The sequence below is a fragment of the Gaeumannomyces tritici genome (genome assembly GCF_000145635.1).
Source record: "Gaeumannomyces tritici R3-111a-1 unplaced genomic scaffold supercont2.4, whole genome shotgun sequence".
NCBI classification, from domain to species: domain Eukaryota; kingdom Fungi; phylum Ascomycota; class Sordariomycetes; order Magnaporthales; family Magnaporthaceae; genus Gaeumannomyces; species Gaeumannomyces tritici.
The window spans coordinates 664,196-681,328 of record NW_008804548.1 but is presented as its reverse complement, the minus strand read 5'-3'; the positions used below and the strand labels follow the sequence as shown (position 1 = coordinate 681,328).

Here is a 17,133-nt window from a genome sequence, read left to right as displayed (position 1 = left end):
ATAAGGTGGATGGAATTTTCTCTTTCCTTGTCAGGGTTCCGCCCGGTAGTGTAGTAGGTATCGGCATGACATGAATGTTGGCCTCTCCATCCTCGCTCGCCCCCAATGTGATCATGATGGTGCGCTCTAATAGTGAGGTAGTCTTTCTGTTATAAAGCCCTAGAGCATCGAGTCCGCAAGGCCGTAGTTCTGCACAGGTGCCTAGCTGATGCCTGACCGGCAACCTCTGCGCTCAAATGTGACGCCCTGAGCATGGAAAATAGGAATTTTGCTCAGTTGGCTACTGGTGAGAACGCTGAGGAATTAGCGAAGGTAGTTAGCTATGGTGCTTGGGAATCCCTTGTTCCGTGGCCTTTATTTCGCCAGCAGTCGCTTTCACGAGCCCCCTTGCCCTTAGCACTTGATTCTACATTACTTGTTTGGCTAGCAGTTATTTAAATACTATTTCCTTAACACCTATTTCCACGGGTTTTATTTGGCCAGCAACCACTTCCATAACCTCTATACCTTAACCAGCACCAGCACCCACTTCCGCGGCCTTTATCAATCCAGCAATCATGTTTTTTATAGGCAGCGCCGCCGCAAGCAGCAGCAGAGGCGGTGCCTGCTGCCTGGTGTCTTGGTGCCTCGATGCCAGCTTGGTTCTGTAGCTGGATGGCTGTGTATAACTAACGACAACGATAGTGCTAGGAAATTTGTTTGTAGCGTGTATATGCAAATGCTGTAAAGGTGTTTGGAGCTGAAAAGCAGGGAGGCAACCACGAACCTTGGTAAAACGAACGAACCGAATTAGGTAGTCCGATAAAAAGGTAGATTTTTATTTTATTTTATTTTAGGAAAGCACTGAAAAGGTTTAAAAAAAAACACAAATAAAAATATTAAAAAAAAACAAATATATATATACACCAAAACCCCCGCTCGGGGAAGTTATTAAAAAAAAACGCTGCCGGCGCGGGGGGTGTCGTCGTCGTTGTCGTCGTCGTCGGCGGCGGCGGCGCGGGCAAGGGCGCACGGGGCGCAGGCAGGTGGGCGGGCAGGACTCACTTTTTTGGCGGCGGCAGCAGCAGGCCCACCGCCTCCGGCCGCTCAAGCCGTCACCGGGGAGGTGGCCTCCTCGGTCGAGGACGATCGGGTGGTGGAGGGGCTGCTCGAGGGGCTCGACCAGCGCCTCCGGGTGGCCTCTGCCACTCCGCTCACCCCCCTCCACGGGATGTACTCGTTGGTATGCTGCATATTGCCGATGAAGGCTGGATTAATGCTTGAGCTCCTGGAAGGGAAGGGTATAGTGCCGCACCCGCGGTTACTTGCGGATAGTATGCTTTCTTTGGATAGGGGAGTATATAGGCGCCAAAGGGTAACTGGTAGGTATCGAAAACAGGCTCGCTTCCGAAAACTCGCCAATTTTTCCGTAACATCATTATAATCTCAGTAGCTTCAAGATATTTGTCAAGAACCCCCAAGGGCCGCCACTTGACAGGCCCAATCACTGACAAAGATTCATCCCGGGCTTATAAAAGGCTTCCAGTGTGGCGTGATTCCTTTCAACATGTTCAAAATGGACATTTGCATGTCAACAATTCGGTCCCAACAGAGTTTGCATCATTGCCTCCACGCAGTGGCGGTTGCCCGCGGTGACGGCAACCAGATTCATGTGCGCACGGCGGAGACGCGCGGACTAGGCGTAGTCCTTTGGAGCAACGGACGCAGACAGCGCCCGCTGGCGGCGGACACACTCCGTGTTTCCGTTGTACTTCCCTCCCAGGACGCACTGCCGGCACGGGTAGTAGACTTGCTGGGGGGTCGGCTGGTTATTGACCGTCTCCTAATCGTTACTTAGTCCGTAAAGAGTGAAGTCGACAACTACAGGCTGAAGGACTGAACAAGCGATAGGCCTATTCCTTCACGCCTTCCATTCTAGTCTCCTTTCCATCCAATGTGCGGTCGGTCTGCTTCCGTACCGTAGGCCCAAACGAAATAAGAAATAGAAATTCCAACCACACTTCTCTGTCTCCCTCAATAGCTCCGTGTCTTGTTTCAGATACTACTCTGGAAATAAGCCCATACCTATCCGCTCAAGCGCAAACACGGCCCGACAGACAATCACGCTGACCATGTACCTCGCCACGATGGTCAGGCTGTCTCGGATGGAAAAAAACAAGAGACCCGAGAGCACGACTGTGCTATACAAAGTAATCGCCACGTTGGCTGCAGATGCCGCCCACGACAACAGACTGAACCACAAGCCGTCGTGGAGGTTGCTAAAAGACATGGTGCTGTTGTACGCCGACGGCACGACCTCGTCCCGCATCCAGCCCGGCAGCGCGGCCAGGGCCCTTGGGAGCCCCGCGTCGCGATCCGGCGGCGCGCGGCCCTCGACGCGGACGCGCAGCCGCAGCCCGACGGACGCGCCGACGTGGACGAGCGCGACGAGGGCGCCCCAGAGCGCGACCTGGTGCGTGAACCGGGGGCTGATGACGGTCATGGCGTGCACGCCGAGCTCGTACGACAGGTTCGCCATGTTGGCGACGCAGCCGCCCGCCGCGGCGTACTGCGCCAGCGCGACGAGCCACCAGCCCCGGGGGAGCGGCCGCGGGTGGTGGTGGGGCGCGTTCGGGGGGGCCGCCGCCGCCGCCGCCCCCTTGGCGACCACCTCCTCGACGCCCCGCTGGAACGCCATGGCCCGCGTTGGCGATACTATGGGGCTCCCCACGGCCAGCATCAAGGCGAGCACCGGCCGGCGCAGGCTCAGAAAGGCAAGGTCGAGGGTGCTGCAGGCAAGCGACTGCAGGATGGTTGGTGTCAGACCGAGGAGGACGGCCGAGATGGCCATGTCGAGCTTGCGGAACTCCTCCATATGCCCCATAACGCACTCGATGACCCGTCTGGTCGGGTCGTAGAGAAGACCGGGCGGGTTTGCGTCATTCTCCCGAGTGCGGTAGGCAGCCAGCTCCTCGCTGCAGTTGGACCGCAGGATTTCCTGGATGATGCCATTCCATTCTGGAAGGAAACGGTCGAATTGTTCTCTTGGGTATTCGTATGCAGAAACCAGAGAACAGAGGAGACTGAGGCCAAGTACAAGAGCGAAGTTTGCCCTTAAAGACAGTGTCATGACTGTTTCCTTCTAGAGTTGGACGATTGTCTGTAGTCCGCGGGGCACGTCGATCTGCTAGTGTATGGCAACTGGAGGCTGATGATATGCAGTAGACAGAGCTGCCAAACCAAGCGAGGCCATCCATGGACAGTTTGGTGCTCTATAAGTGACAGTGGCCGTCCGCGCTATCACCAAAGTAGGTGCTGTGGCTTGCTGCTAAGCCGCTTGACCAATGAGTGCGCGCGCGTATACGGAGGTGCGAAGCTATAGCCGCCTTCCCACCTCGGGGCGAACGCCACTCCAGGATTCATCCATTGAGCAGACAAGACTAAACGCCCGGCATCGGGAAAGAGCGGCGAGGCAATCCTTACAGGCAGCACGGGCAGGATGCTATAAGAATGAAAGTTATCGCTGCATGTAAAATATGGTAACATACTGTAGAAACTGCGCTCCCTCCACTCGCCTACATATAGCCGTCAATCCTCCTCTTGCGTTGGTTGTGTAGCACTAGAAATCACGAAACATGTGGCTTTCCTCCCAACACATTTGTGTATAGCGTTTCTATTTAGAGTTCTCGTAGATGGCGTATCTCGAGCCCTCAGGGGGCTGCGGAAGCTTCTTGTGCTCGTCCATAAACCTGAAAAAAGCATGTATTAGCAAGATATCGGCCCTGCGCGGCTACGAGCAGCCAATCCTCCGTGGTGGGCGGTTCAACGCACTTTCGTATCGAGATCAAAGCAGCCTCCAGGCTCAGAGGGTCCTCCTTTGGCCGGGGGTTCTTTGACAGCTCGGCAGCGATGCGAACCCAGTCACGCAAGATCGGGATGGCCTTGGGGTCGATCAGGCCGTTGGTGTTGTTGACGCCGGGAAGGTTGATCTGGCTGACAAAGTGGATGACGGGCGGCTCCTTGGGGTAGTTGTCACCGCAGTGCATCTTGAGCTCGTAGATTCGGTTCTCGTGGTTGCCCTGGCCGTTAAGAGATTGTCAGATGGTACTCGATGGTCAAACGCGACGCAAGCACCCAATCCGGGCGGGCGGCCTGGACTTACATGTGGCGGGCCCCAGATAGTTCCTCTCCAGTTCGTCAGGAGAATGTCCTCCGAGTCCTCCAGACCGTACGAGCAGGCGCCTGCGACGAGGTGGCGTTAGCAAGCGCGCGATCTTGTGCGGAGAGCCTGGCCATATCCCCACCGGCACCCAAGCCTTTCTCCCCCTTCTCCAGCTCGGCAAGGAGCTTGAAGCTGCGGGGCACCTGTGCGACCGCCATGATGCAAGCAAAGAGCGCGCGCCCGGGGGAGTGATTCAGGAAGCGAGACTGATAGAGGTTCGACACGTGCGCGCACTCCCTGCGTGGTTGCCGGGAGTGGATGGGGGTTTAATACTGGGCGACGGGCAGTCCAAGGCGCGGGGCCGACGCTGGACTCAATGTGCAGGGCACTCCAGCTGGACGGGCAGGCAGTCATGAATCTGCAGGTGACGGGAGTTGGTGGGGTTGGGCACAAGCGGTGAGCGATTCTGCCCGCATTAGTCATGCGCTTGCCGCTGTCACTGGGGTTGGGAGCCATTGATGGAAGGCCGAAGGCAGGGGTGCCTGGTCGCTGCTGGCGCTGTGGATGCCACATTGCTGATTGCGAATCCAGCCACACTGCCACGACGAAGGAGCGGCTCGATTCCAGGTTATGGTCGAAGCGACTGTCCTTGTCTGATGTCCTTGTCTGATATCGAAAGCACTGCCATGTCCTGAGCCGCTGCGCGTCCTAGACACAGCATCCCATCCAGGGCGGCGATGCCGAACGCGCTGAATAGAACATTTGCAAGATGACGGCTCAGCTGCTCGCCACAGAGCTTGCCAATCTCATCCAGGAGAGCAAACGAAAGCACAACGACCTTCGACAGGTACGCGCTGTACAGGTTTCAGCCCAGCCACTAGCCTGGAGGTTCCGCTGACCAGTCCCTGCACCATAGGCTGCCGAGAAGTCCCTCGAGGAGCTCAAGAGCTTGAACATCTCGTCCGAAGCCCAGCTCGGCCCAGGTTCGTCACGTGCTGCCCCTTCGTTGGCCTCCCCCGTGGCCGCCCCTACCCCGGTTGTGTCCACGACTCACGGCTTACTGTGCACGCCAGCCCCTAACACCCCCTCTTGCAGAGCTGACGCAACGAAACAATTTTGTCAACCCGTTCATCATTGCCTGCGGGACCAAGAATGCCAAGTTCACGGGAATCGCCATCGTTTGCCTACAGAGGCTCATCGTCTCCAAAGCCCTCCCCAGGCCGCGGTTGAGCCAGGTGCTCGAAGCCCTGCAGGGCGCTACCTCGGCCGGTCTTGATGTTCAGCTGAAGATCCTGCAGGCACTACCGTCACTACTGCAGAACTATTCTACGGATGTCAAGGGAGATCTCCTTGTGACTGCTTTGAATGTCTGCTTCATCCTGCAGTCGAGCAAGAATGCCATAGTCAACAATACCTCTGCTGCCACACTGCAACAGCTTGTCGTATCTGTCTTTGACAAAGTCGTGACCGAAGACAGTATGGATCCCTGGTTGCTGTCGAGTCGAGATATTTGACCTCTGATGACCGCTAACGGAGTACTCACGCCCAGAGAATGGATCGGATTCCACCATCGTTGGAGAGGCGCCCTCTGAGCATGGCACTGTGCCCCTCAAGTCGGCCGCCATGGACGCATTCAGGATCTTCAACGACCTGTGCCTCCTGACCGAATCCCAGCGCCCCGAGTTTCTACGCTTCTCAGGGCTTCCCCAGACGTTTGGCCTAGAGCTGATAGAGTCGGTTCTGACCAACCACGCCGCCATCTTCTCCAGTCACCCCGAACAGACACACATTCTTCGGACGAGGGTAATGCCTTTTATCATCAAGTCTCTGTCCGGGAAGCTTAACTTTGCTACCACTGTCCGGCTTTTGCGAATCCTTTACACGTTGCTGCGGAGGCACCTGTCGCTTCTAAGAGACGAGAGCGGCGACGCACTAGAAATTTTGACCCGTCTTTTGGATCAGGAGACCTTTTTGTGGAAAAGGGCATTATGCATGGAAGTCTTCAGGGGCATGTTTGCCGACGCTGGCCTCCTTCGTCGGCTGTTTGCCCTGTTCGATGCCCAAGAAGATGACAAGAAGATCCTGAAGAATCTCACAGCCACTTTTGTCCGCGTCAGTACCGAGAAACCTGCCATCATCGGGCTAGGCCAGCAGTCTACTGTGCCGGTCGCCAATCCGTACTCCAGCATCACGGCCTCTACAGACCATGCAATGCTCGAAGCGACCGGTGTCGGGGGCATCATCAGCGGCTCGGTATCTGAGGGCCATAATACAGGCATCAGCAACCAGTGGAGCATCGTCAGGGTCCCCTGTATTGACCAACTCGACAAGACAGAGCCGCCTTCGATACCCGAATCGTACATATACAGCCTAACGCTGGCTTGCATCATGTCACTTTCCGAAGGCCTAGCAAAGTTCATCTTGCCCCTCACTGTTGCAAGCAAGAAAAGGGGCCCGAGGCATGGCAGCCTTAGCGGCAGCAACAGCGGGAGAAACTCCCCCGCCCCATCTATCGAGGATTCGTCTCAGGCAAGGGGCGGCGTCGAGCGAACTGCCTCCTTCAAACGGAATCCCGTTCCAGTAAACCCTCTCCTCCTCGAAGACCATCCTCTTCATGCAGATATAAGGATCTGCGCAGGGATTGTGCAGCAGTGCTGGCCCGCGGTTTTGGCCACTTGCTCTGCGTTCCTCTATGCGTCGCTGGACTCAGAGTACTACCACGGCCTTGTGCGAGCATTCCAAAAGTTCACCCATGTTGCCGGCCTTCTCCAACTCGCAACGCCACGGGATGCCTTCCTCACAACCCTTGGAAAGGCCGCTGTGCCGTCTAATGTCTTGACGGCCTGCATGAATGGCGGAAGCGCTCGGCCCACCACGCCAAATTCTGCGACCAGCGCGCCCGACCCACCCAACAGTATTCTGAGCAATGCACGAGGCATGCTGAGTGTGGACAGTCTAGTCAGTCAGGTATCTGCCGAGAGGCCCAGGCAAAGCTCTGTGATCGATGCTGGCCCTTCGACGCTGAACACCAGAAACATGTTGTGCCTCCGAGCCTTGCTGAACCTGGGCATCGCTCTTGGCCCCACGCTAGAATCATCTTGGCGAATCCTGCTCGAGACCCTTCAACAAGCAGACTTCGTCTTGTTTGCATCTGGCAAGTCGGCGGGTCGGGTCATGACTGCAACAAGGAACACGGATCAGCAAGCCGAGGCCGAGGCCGCGGCACTGCTGCAGAATTTCAGCGGCGAGGTAAAGGCGGTGGAGACGGCGGCATCAAGGCTGTTCGAAAGCACTGTAGACTTTCCAAACAACTCGTTCGTGGAGGTGGTGAAAGCTGTCTGCAATCTGCTTGAGAAAGAAGCTGAACCTCATTCGCCCGAAGACACAAGGCCCCATACTCCCGGTTCGGGAGGTGGGCTGGCTCTGAAGACAAGCCGTGGGCACAGACGAGCGATGAGCTTGTCTGTGACCCCAATGGCGGCAGCGAACCAGGAGGATCAGTTTGCTTTGGCCAAGCTCGGTGATCTCGCATCCATCAATCTCGAGCGTCTCTTAGAATACCCCCCTGATGTGTCCGGCTGGACTCCGTTGGTGTCGGAGCTAGTCAGCACCCTGAGCTCCGCGACAGCGAACGCCCCTGTCCGCATCAGGGCCGCCGAGATCTTGGTACGCATCATCTTCGACTCGGCCTCCGCCGTCGCGGGATCTCCTGAGGAGATTCGGGGAGAGCTGCAGCTACGGCTGCTCGAAGCACTCAGGGATGCTCTACTGCCATTGCAGATGTCCCATCGCGAGACGACAGTCGCAACCCACGCTACCGACATCGACATACACAAGGTTATTCTCGATGGCCTAAAGAGCATCATTGAAAACTGCGGTGAGAGCCTGTTGAGCGGCTGGGACATCACGTTCGAGATAATCGACAGCATCTTTCTTCCGCGGCGACTCGCCTCCGAGAACGAAGAGAACGACGACGGGCATCCCGAGATTCTCGGCACGAGATCAGTCAAGTTAATCAAGCCTTCTTTCAGCTCGCTCCAGCTTATTTGCTCTGACTTTCTGGACTCGCTTCCCAACTCGTGCTTCCTGCACCTTGTCGACACGCTGTATAAGTTCTCATCACAGGACGATGATTTGAACGTTGCTTTGACGGTATACAACTAGCATCCTTGGCAACACCACTCCCAACACTTCATTAGACTGACCGAATTCCATTATATCTAGACCGTGACCTTCTTCTGGGCCATCTCGGATTTCTTGTCTGGCAAGAGTAAATCGATCTCGGTTACGGAAGACATGGCCCAGGACTCGAGTGATGCGGCACTAGTTGAGCTTGCGTCCAACCCAGACCACTCCGCTTCGGGAGCGGCGCTTTGGATGCTGTTGCTACTGAGGTTGACGAACGTCACGACTGACCAGAGGCTAGAGCTGCGAAATAGTGAGTACAGGAACTTGCTTGGCCCTACTCCGTTTCGCCACGATTGAATGCTGACTCGGAACCAGGCGCTATCCAGACCTTGCTGAGGATCATACACGCCTACGGCAGCAGCTTGAAGCCCGAGGCATGGTCAATATGCATCAGATCCGTGATATTCAGGCTTCTATCCTTTATTGAGGCCCGGCTGAGGGGCACCCGCGGGGCTGAAGGGCAATCCACCAAGAACGACTGGCACGAGACTGCTGTTGTCATCATCAATGGGGTCTCGGACCTCCTTTCCAACTATCTCGACGTCCTAATTGGACACAGCAGATTCGGTGCTCTGTGGAGCGAGCTGCTGGAGCACTTCGCGACCATGCTCGACTTCAAGATCCTCGACATGAGTAGCGCCACGTTTAGCAGTCTGGGCAGCATCCTGTCAAAATGTGACGACAAACCTCGCAAGAATTTCGACAAGGCGGCCGTTGACATGGCCTGGGAGCTATGGGCGCGAGGCCTCCCAATCCCAGATTTGACACCGGGGATCAAGGGGGAAGACAACCAGAAGTGCCTGTTGTCGTGGGTGGAGGCTTTCCTGCAGCTCTACCGCCTCATCCACAAGGATCTTGAAGTTGGGAGAGTGCAGCGTCTGCTTAGCCTTGTCCGCGAAGCTATGATAAAGGCGACACCCGGGTCGTACGCAAGCGACATTGAATATGTCACGCCACTACAGGGGAAAATGCTGGAGGTCCTTCGAGTGGTGCGGACTGATATCGCCGGCGCCCCTTCCGCGATGATCAGTCAAATCGCCGAGTTTGTCACGTTTGCCTTTGACGAGGCGCGTATCATCAACACGCCAACTCAGAAACGCACATACGTGGCCATGTCGAAAGAGAGCATGGGGATTCTGCACTACCATGTAACGGAAAATGCGTCAGACGCCGACGTCTTTTCGAGCGGCGCTTTCCATGCTGCCTTGTCAGCTCTGGCGAGGCCTATTACGCTCAAGTACCGCTTCCCCATAACGACCAAGTCTGTGCAGCCCTGGCGCGAGGCCACATCAGCAAGCATTGCTATACTCGAAGCAACACTGCCGCATTTGAAAGCGGCCGAAGTTCCCCGCGCGGCCTTTCAAGGGGCATGGCAGGTGATCGTCGAGATAGCGATTGGCATCATCAGCGCTGATACGACTGAGGCGCCACAGGGAGCTGACGTCTCGGATGACCAGGACTTCGACGTTGGATCGTTCAGGGAGCTGAGGGAACTCATCATCCCGTCACTGGGGGCACAAGATGTGCTAGAGAAGACTCGCAAGGCGTACGCCGAAGGCCTCTTTCAAACCTCTATCGTCCATGAGCCCACGCCTGCCGAGGGAGAGATCGTGTTCGGGAGGAGCGGTGGCGACATTGTCCAGAAGGGGTTGAGCAGCTTCTTTGAGCCGCGGAATGGGCGCACCATCGACCCGCCCCCGACGAGGAGGGAGGATGTGGCCTATGTGTGCCTTGAAGAGCTTTTTGCGCTCGTTTCTGCCCACGACGAGGATACGGCAACGCCAACCATTGTGGTTCTGCCGCCAACGCCTCGCCTCCCAAAGAAGCAGCAAGGAGGCGGCGATCCATATGACCAGGCGTTACGGAAATCCACAAATGCCAAGGCTGGAGGCGATGCCAGCTCTGGTTCCAGCCTCAGCCCCAACGGCTCAGCATCAGCAGAGGAAATGCCGGCCAGGCCCTCGGCCTCGGCATCCTCCAAGGAGCGACATGAGCAGCACGTGCAGCTCGCGCGGACGGCGGCTCCTTACCTGATCCTACGTTGCGCGCTCCCGCTGCGAGGGTATGCGGCGGACCAGCCGCTGCGAGGCCGGGCGATGCCCCAGCCGCTGTCGCAGTCGCTGGAGCTCTCGCGGGTCCTGCGCGGACTCGTGGAGCTACGGTCAGAGCCCGCGGCGATCCCGGACCTGGACAGCTGTGACAGCGAGGGACGCAAGCACCTGCTACGCCTATACCCGCTCCTCACTCGCGTCGTGCAGGCGGCCGGCGGGTGCGGCGACAGGGCGCTGCTGGGGCTGGTGGGGGAGGCGCTAGTGGTGGTTGGCGGCGAGCTAGGGGTTTAGTTGTGTGACAGCGCGCTGAAAGGCATGTTTCTTCCTTCTTCTTTTCGTCGTTCTCGCTCTCTTTTCCCTTGTTTGCTTTTTTTTCCCACTTTTGCATCAGTTCATGATAGGCATAATAGGTTTAGCGGAAGAGATTTGTTGCAAGCACAATGCTACATGGCGGCCCTGCCATTATGGTGGCGATCCTATGTGTCAGCTTTAACCGCATAGAGATGGCGAACCCTTCATCGGAGCAGAATGGCCGGCGTGGGTCCGAACTACACCACACGAAAAGGAGAAATGCCCGAGATCTTATGGGGATTCGAGATCAGGGGCTGGAGGTATCCAGTGCCAGCAAGGCTATCCACATGAAGATCATCTTTTTTTTTTAGAACCTCATCGTGCACACGGCAGGGGTTCCAGTTTGTTCGTATTAGCATGGGTATCAACCCGCTCCGGTCCAACGAACCGAAACGGCTCATACCATGCTGGGCTCTGGAGTATCGCGCTTGTTGCGAAATGGGATACGAGACACGACATGGACAACCTCACAGGTCGTCGGGCGGCGGCTGGGCGGCATCTACAACGGAAGGAGGCCGGGCCACGATGGTTGATATAAAGCGAGCGGTTTGCTTTCCTCCGCCTCTCTCTTGAGGGACTCTCATCTTCACCGCAGTCCTTCGCTTCTTTGTATTCACAACACACTTTTTGACCGCCCACTCCCTTTCGTCCCCCTTTTCGAAATCATGAAGCTCCTCCCGCGCACGGCCGACGACGAGCCAAGGCTGGGCATATCCGGCGAGCAGCCCCCAGCCCGGCAGCAGTTTTCTAGCTCCACACAGAGGGTGGTCGATGTCGTCCAGTCGCACGAGTTTGAGACTACAAAAAAAAAAAAAAAAGCACCCGCCCCGGTCGACGAGCAAGGCGTAGCTAGCAGCATCAGGCTGTGCGAGGCCCCTCTAAACCACCCTGCTCTCCCTTCCTCGGATTTTTTCCCCGTTTATTACTATTCATGCTAGACAAAAAGGCCTGCTCCAGACAGAAGGCGCGGTGACTTGCGCAATCGGCGAGCGGCCATGGTCGTAACGTCAACGCCGCCATGGGTCCTCCTATGGTGCACGCAGTGGAAACAAAAGAGTGCGTCCGCCAAAGGAACAGCGGCGGAGTAGCTATTCACAAAGGGAGTCGCAGCGTGGTTGGTCCTCCACCCCCGTGCGCGCGCCAGGTAGATCTCACGTTACTCCTATTTTCTTGCCTTGCTATCTTCTTTGGTATCTTTAAAGCGCCAAAGCTAGAACAAAGGTGGTGAATTGGCCAGAGGAACACCAGAAAGGCAATGGGCTGTGGTGCTGTTAAACAATGTTATCGATGTAGTTGTAATTTCAGGGAAGAGGTGGAGCGCGCTGGAATGTTGATATTGCTCAATAAATAAATTAGCGGTGCCATCGTCCCGCATGGTGAGACGGCCGAAGGCTCCGGTCTGATCTCTATCATGGTGAGACAGATGGACGGATCAAGCGGACCACGTCATTGGAAGAGCAAAGTAAAGGCGGCCCAAACTTTAGAAGTCCTTAAGGTGGGTTCTAGTTACTTTCCGGCAAGTGCCGAGTCTGGTTTGGTCAACATTTGATGAGACCCCAGAGCCTACTCTGTATCAAGCCGTGGGCGACTAGAAATGAGACAAAAGGCAGAAAAAGAGAATGCACTGATAATCGTCCACCGGTTGACGCCTCCGCTGATGCTTTTTAACTAAGTAGTGATCCCTTTGGCGTTCCCGTCGCAGTCACTGCTTTTATGAAGCCCGCCCAGAAATAATATTGTACATGAAGGGGCTAGCCAGCCCTTGGGATTTCAAGCGCGCTCCAAAGTCGAAGCTGATATTCCCAAAACTCTCTCTATCTCTTCGTCTCGGCGGCCCTGTCAAAGTCGGCGACGATGCTATCGCGCATGGACCTGCTGTGGTCGACGGGGGACTCGGTCTTGCTGTCGGAGGCCTCCTTGCCGGCAGCGGACGCGGCGCCCTTTGAGGAGGAGAAGGCCATGGTCCTGGCCTGGGCGTCGCCGACCTTGCCATAGACGCTGAGGGCGGTGGCGATCATGCCGGCGATGTCGCCGACGTTGCCGGGGACGACGACGGCGGTGCCCTCCTTGGCGAGGCGTCCGAAGGCGTCGACGTACTTCTCGGCCACCGACAGGCTAACGGCGCCCTGGGCAGCGTCCCTGCCGTCGGCGATGCTGCGGGCGACGGCGTCGATCCCCTCGGCCGTGGCGCGGGCGCGGAGCAGGATGGCCTCGGCCTCGCCGCTGGCGCGGTTGATGTTCTCGGAGCGCAGGGCCTCCGAGGCCAGGATGACGGACTGCTTGCGGCCCTCGGCGATGTTGATGGCGCTCTGGCGCTGGCCCTCGGACTCGAGAATCTCGGCGCGCTTGGACCGCTCGGCCGTGACCTGGCGGTGCATGGCCTCGACGACGGCGGCGGGCGCATGGATGTCGCGGATCTCGTAGCGCAGGCACGTCACGCCCCAGGCCTGCGCGGCCTCGTTGATGGCGGCCGTGATGTTGGTGTTGAGCGCGGCGCGCTCCTTGAGTACGTGGTCGAGCGTCAGCTGGCCGATCTCGGACCGCATCGTCGTCTGGGCGAGCTGCGAGATGGCGTACTCGGCGTCCTCGACGCCATAGCTGAGGGGGAGGAGAGTTGGCAAGGTTAGTAAGGGGGCCCCAACGTAGAGAGAGAGAGAGAGGAGGGAGAGCGCAAAAGCAGGACTAGAGGCGAGAAATTCGCAAACACACCTGGCTTTGTAGGCGTCAAAGACGCGCGTGTACAGCACGCCGTCGAGCTCGAGTGTGACGTTGTCGGCCGTGATGGCGCTCTGCGACGGGATCTCGAGGGCGACCTCCTTGAGCGACTTGACGTAGGCGATGCGGTCGAGGAAGGGGATCAGGATGGCGAGGCCCGGCTGCAGGATGCGGTTGAACTTGCCCATGCGCTCGACGATCCAGGCCGTCTGCTGCGGCACGAAGCGCACGATTGTGTTGGCGGGCAGCGAGGGCCGCTGGAAGTACGACGGCAGGGAGCCGCCGCCGCCGCCGCCGCCAGAGGGGCCCTGATAGTGAGGGGCCAGCGGCGACGGCGCGCCGTAGCCGCCGGAGCTGCCGCCGTCGGCGCCGCTGGTAAAGGCGCGTCGGTGGGGTGTCGGGGTTGTTGTTGGTGATGAAGCTGTGGGCGCCAGCAGGGCTGTCCTGGCGGCGGCGGCGTGTCTAAGCGGCAGGGCGGCGGCCCGGGTCGATGAAGCTAAAGCGAGCAGCAGGCCGCGGCCTGCCGCCGTGCTCTTGGGTGCCAGGGCGGTTGCCATGGTCATGAGCGTGGCATTGGCTGGGGGTTGTTGCGGGGGAGTGGTCGAGGCTGGAGCGAGCAGTGCGCAGAGCTCGAAAATGCTGTCGGGTCAGCTCACCCGCCCCAATGACGATTCGGCTCCACCCAAGATGGCTGTCAGGGGAGGGTCAAGGTGGGTGTCAGGTCCGACTTCAGCCGAGGATCCTCCGGCAGTGCTGCGATGGAATCTAGCCGGACAGGGCGAATGTTTGAGACGGTGGGAAGCTGCTCTTATACTTGAAGTTCTTTCTAATTCTATAATATTTCTTTTGCCTAATCCAGGATGCCCCTGAAATCCAACATGAATGAGAGGTGCCTGGATGTTTATTCGCCAAGAGCTATGCTTGTTGACGCTCACTTACGACTATTATCGGGTTAGGGTTGGGTATAAGCAACGGTTTCCCGTAGGGAAGTTGCCCCTCAAGTTAGTGAGGTTACGCCAGTGGCAGTCACGTCCAACCTTGCTCCGTCTGTAGGTCTTGTCTAGGTTATAGTGCAGGAGCGACCCCGCAGAGCCCTGCCATCATTAATCTTAAGCCACCGTGCTTTCAGGTGTTGCTTGGCGAACCTCGCCAGCAGCCCCGAGCTTGATCCTGTTTGGCATCTCATACCTGAGCCGTGAGCTAGCAACTATTGCAGGATTTTATACAAATAAAACGCAGATCAATTCACATCCATCACTTGAAGATCTATTCAAAATGGCCACCTCAGAGTACCGCGATCCCGAAAACCTCAAACAGCGCATCAAGGACTCCTACGACGCCATCGCCCCGACCTACAACACCTGGACCCAAGACCACTCGCCCGTGCGCCTCGAGTTCGTCGACAAGCTGCTCAAACTCCTCGACGTCTCATCGTCAACCGCCGACGCCATCTCCATCCTGGAGCTCGGCGCGGGCGCGGGCATCCCCGCCACGGCGCGCCTCCTCGCCAGCTCGCCCCGGGTGCGCGTGACGGCCAACGACATCTCGAGCGCCCAGGTCTCGCTCGGGCGCGCGAACCTTGCCGCCGAGGCGGCGCGCGTGGCGTGGGAGGAAGGCGACATGTGCGCGCTCTCGTTCGGCCCGGGTTCCCTGGACGCCGTGCTGGCGCTGTTCAGCATCATCCACCTGCCGCGCGCCGAGCAGGCCGAGATGCTGGGAAAGCTGCACGACTGGCTGCGACCGGGCGGGTACCTTGTGGCCAACTTTGTCGCCGAACCGATGGAGGGTTTTGTCCTGGAGAAGTGGCTGCACGACAAGGGCTGGATGTACTGGTCCGGGTTCGGGGCCGAGGGGACGCTGGACAAGATCAGGGAGGCCGGGTTCGAGATTGTGGAGTCCGAGGTCAGGAAGGAGGATGTCGATGCGGCGTTCCTGTGGGTTGTTGCGAGGAAGTTAACTGAGGCGTGAGCTTGAGAAGCACATCGGCTAGTACTTGTGTTTCGCTGCAGCATGGAATGTTTTGTTTACCCTACCGCCGTTAATGGCTTCACCTCCCGCCCACGCTAGAAATATTACTAAATCAGAGCCCCAATAATACAAGCATGACAGGCAAATGTCGGACAAAAGAAAAGAGCAAGCATCTCCATTAGTGAAGCCCGCCGCAGTCACACCCTCCAACCTCACGCCCCTGTCCCCCGTCACAATCACCACAAATCAGGCCAGGCGAAGCTCCAGTCACCAACTCCCCTACTTGGCGTGCGCGTCGAACCACGCAATCGCCTGCTCCTGAGCGTCCTCTGCCGCCTCCCCCGCGTCCCTGGCCGCCAGGTCGGCGCCGACGCAGAAGCCGTTGCCCACGCCCCCATAGACGCGCAGCTCGCCGCCCATGGCCTTGGCGGCGGCCTCGAGGCGCGCGAGCACGTCCCCGGACACGGCGTGGTCGTGGTCGCCGACGGCGAAGGACACGGGCGCGGCGGCGCGCTCGACGTCGGCGGGCACGTCGAGGTTGGAGGCCGGGTGGCCCGCGAAGACGGCGTCGACCAGGGGCCGGCCGCCGGGGCCTTCGGAGCCGCCGGCCAGCAGGACGGCCTGGCGGGCGCCCCACGAGAAGCCGGCGGCGAAGACGGGCAGGCCGCGGCTGGCCTCGGGCCCGGCGCGCACGGCCGAGAAGAAGGTGGCCACGGTCGAGTAGGCGTCGCCGAGCAGCTGCTGGGACACGACGAAGGGGATGAAGGCGTAGGCGACCCAGAGCGCGGCGTACCTGGGGGGAGTGGTGGTAGTGGTGGTGGTGTTAGTTCACTGGGGCACGTGGCGCGTTTGTTACGTTGGGGGGTGGATACGAGCGGTCTCTTGGCAGACGGCAGTTGGGAATGTGGTCTGTGCTATGCAGCGCTTTGAAAGCTGGTCACCAAGACCTTGGGAGGAGCAAGAAAGCCTGGGCAGCGTCCGGCCAGCGATATTCGCGATGGTGGTGCTCCAGAAAGAGTGCAGCTGCAAGGAAAGAAGAAGAAATAACCTACGCCCTGGACAAGATGTTGCCCGACCCCATCATGACGCGCAGCGACTCGACCATCCATGTGGGACAGGCATGACCTACGCGATGCGAGAGACGCGTCAGTGAGGGCCAGTGCGGCTCAAAAAAAAAAAAAAGGGGGGGAGGGCCAAATCCTCACCGTCGAAAAAGTCGGGCAGCAGGACGCGGTAGCCGCCCTTGTCGGCGTAGCGGTCGGCGAGTAGGCGGCTGTTGGGAAACTCCCAGCCGTAGGCGTCCGACACGATGACGACGACGCCCCTGATGGGTCTGCCGTCGGCCGGCTCCGTGACGTAGGCGTCCAGGCCGTGGAGCCGCGTGACACTGCCGCGTGGAGTGTCTTGGCCGGCCATTCTGTATGGTGTGAGGGTGTGAGGGGGTTGGGGCCTGTCTGTCGGTCGCTGTTTCGGAAGAGGGCGGGATCTCCGAGGGCCAGGCTCGGCAGGAGGTGTTTGTTGATTGATTGATGGATTAAACAGAGAAGAATTTGATTACAGAAGAAATAAAGAGGACGCGAGATGCCTATGATGGGTGTTGTGTGGTGGCTCTACCAGGAAACGGAGTGAAGAGAAAAAAAGCGATGTCGGCGGAATTGATTCGTGGCTCTTCCTGGCGAGTGAGGTCATCATTCAATGGGTTTGGCCATAGCACAGATC

At 58.2% G+C, this 17,133-nt stretch overlaps 7 protein-coding genes across 7 annotated transcripts; 3 read left to right on the top strand and 4 right to left on the bottom strand.

Moving 5' to 3' along the window:
* Positions 1-508: 508 nt before the first annotated feature.
* On the bottom strand, positions 509-2,830 carry GGTG_07644 (hypothetical protein; the record flags this gene model as incomplete). Its single annotated transcript, XM_009225468.1, has 3 exons — positions 509-686; positions 1,198-1,267; positions 2,065-2,830. 3 exons carry the CDS (start codon positions 2,828-2,830, stop codon positions 509-511), a joined length of 1,014 nt encoding a protein of 337 aa, XP_009223732.1.
* A 582-nt stretch (positions 2,831-3,412) lies between these two features.
* On the bottom strand, positions 3,413-4,625 carry GGTG_07643 (hypothetical protein). Its single transcript, XM_009225467.1, has 4 exons — positions 4,284-4,625; positions 4,142-4,221; positions 3,811-4,058; positions 3,413-3,728 (listed from the first exon to the last, which is right to left on the bottom strand). Exons 1-4 carry the CDS (start codon positions 4,357-4,359, stop codon positions 3,653-3,655), a joined length of 480 nt encoding a protein of 159 aa, XP_009223731.1. The 5' UTR covers positions 4,360-4,625; the 3' UTR covers positions 3,413-3,652.
* Positions 4,626-4,715: 90 nt separating this feature from the next.
* Positions 4,716-10,817, top strand: GGTG_07642 (hypothetical protein). Its single transcript, XM_009225466.1, has 6 exons — positions 4,716-4,988; positions 5,058-5,124; positions 5,237-5,617; positions 5,691-8,293; positions 8,366-8,579; positions 8,645-10,817. Exons 1-6 carry the CDS (start codon positions 4,911-4,913, stop codon positions 10,669-10,671), a joined length of 5,370 nt encoding a protein of 1,789 aa, XP_009223730.1. The 5' UTR covers positions 4,716-4,910; the 3' UTR covers positions 10,672-10,817.
* Positions 10,818-11,749: 932 nt separating this feature from the next.
* Positions 11,750-12,280, top strand: GGTG_07641 (hypothetical protein; the record flags this gene model as incomplete). The annotated part of the gene is made up of 2 exons (XM_009225465.1): positions 11,750-11,787; positions 12,088-12,280. The coding sequence occupies 2 exons, from the start codon at positions 11,750-11,752 to the stop codon at positions 12,278-12,280; spliced, it is 231 nt and encodes a 76-aa protein (XP_009223729.1).
* Positions 12,199-14,074, bottom strand: GGTG_07640 (erythrocyte band 7 integral membrane protein). The gene is made up of 2 exons (XM_009225464.1): positions 13,441-14,074; positions 12,199-13,329 (listed from the first exon to the last, which is right to left on the bottom strand). The coding sequence occupies exons 1-2, from the start codon at positions 14,007-14,009 to the stop codon at positions 12,546-12,548; spliced, it is 1,353 nt and encodes a 450-aa protein (XP_009223728.1). The 5' UTR covers positions 14,010-14,074; the 3' UTR covers positions 12,199-12,545.
* A 433-nt stretch (positions 14,075-14,507) lies between these two features.
* GGTG_07639 (hypothetical protein) lies at positions 14,508-15,573 on the top strand. Its single transcript, XM_009225463.1, has one exon. It carries the CDS (start codon positions 14,722-14,724, stop codon positions 15,412-15,414), a length of 693 nt encoding a protein of 230 aa, XP_009223727.1. The 5' UTR covers positions 14,508-14,721; the 3' UTR covers positions 15,415-15,573.
* On the bottom strand, positions 15,429-17,104 carry GGTG_07638 (hypothetical protein). Its single transcript, XM_009225462.1, has 3 exons — positions 16,620-17,104; positions 16,467-16,539; positions 15,429-16,207 (listed from the first exon to the last, which is right to left on the bottom strand). The coding sequence occupies exons 1-3, from the start codon at positions 16,828-16,830 to the stop codon at positions 15,694-15,696; spliced, it is 798 nt and encodes a 265-aa protein (XP_009223726.1). The 5' UTR covers positions 16,831-17,104; the 3' UTR covers positions 15,429-15,693.
* Positions 17,105-17,133: the final 29 nt, after the last annotated feature.

Coding starts and splice junctions, on each gene's coding strand:
- GGTG_07640 (XM_009225464.1), bottom strand. CDS start 14,009: ATGACCATGGCAACCGCCCTGGCACCCAAGAGCACGGCGGCAGGCCGC. Junction 13,330..13,440: donor TTTGACGCCTACAAAGCCAG/GTGTGTTTGCGA, acceptor CCTCCCCCTCAG/CTATGGCGTCGAGGACGCCG.
- GGTG_07638 (XM_009225462.1), bottom strand. CDS start 16,830: ATGGCCGGCCAAGACACTCCACGCGGCAGTGTCACGCGGCTCCACGGC. Junction 16,540..16,619: donor GCTGCCCGACTTTTTCGACG/GTGAGGATTTGG, acceptor CGCATCGCGTAG/GTCATGCCTGTCCCACATGG. Junction 16,208..16,466: donor GGCAACATCTTGTCCAGGGC/GTAGGTTATTTC, acceptor CACTCCCCCCAG/GTACGCCGCGCTCTGGGTCG.
- GGTG_07643 (XM_009225467.1), bottom strand. CDS start 4,359: ATGGCGGTCGCACAGGTGCCCCGCAGCTTCAAGCTCCTTGCCGAGCTG. Junction 4,222..4,283: donor GGAGAAAGGCTTGGGTGCCG/GTGGGGATATGG, acceptor ACCTCGTCGCAG/GCGCCTGCTCGTACGGTCTG. Junction 4,059..4,141: donor CTATCTGGGGCCCGCCACAT/GTAAGTCCAGGC, acceptor CTTAACGGCCAG/GGCAACCACGAGAACCGAAT.
- GGTG_07639 (XM_009225463.1), top strand. CDS start 14,722: ATGGCCACCTCAGAGTACCGCGATCCCGAAAACCTCAAACAGCGCATC.
- GGTG_07642 (XM_009225466.1), top strand. CDS start 4,911: ATGACGGCTCAGCTGCTCGCCACAGAGCTTGCCAATCTCATCCAGGAG. Junction 5,125..5,236: donor CGAAGCCCAGCTCGGCCCAG/GTTCGTCACGTG, acceptor CCCCTCTTGCAG/AGCTGACGCAACGAAACAAT. Junction 8,294..8,365: donor ATTTGAACGTTGCTTTGACG/GTATACAACTAG, acceptor CATTATATCTAG/ACCGTGACCTTCTTCTGGGC.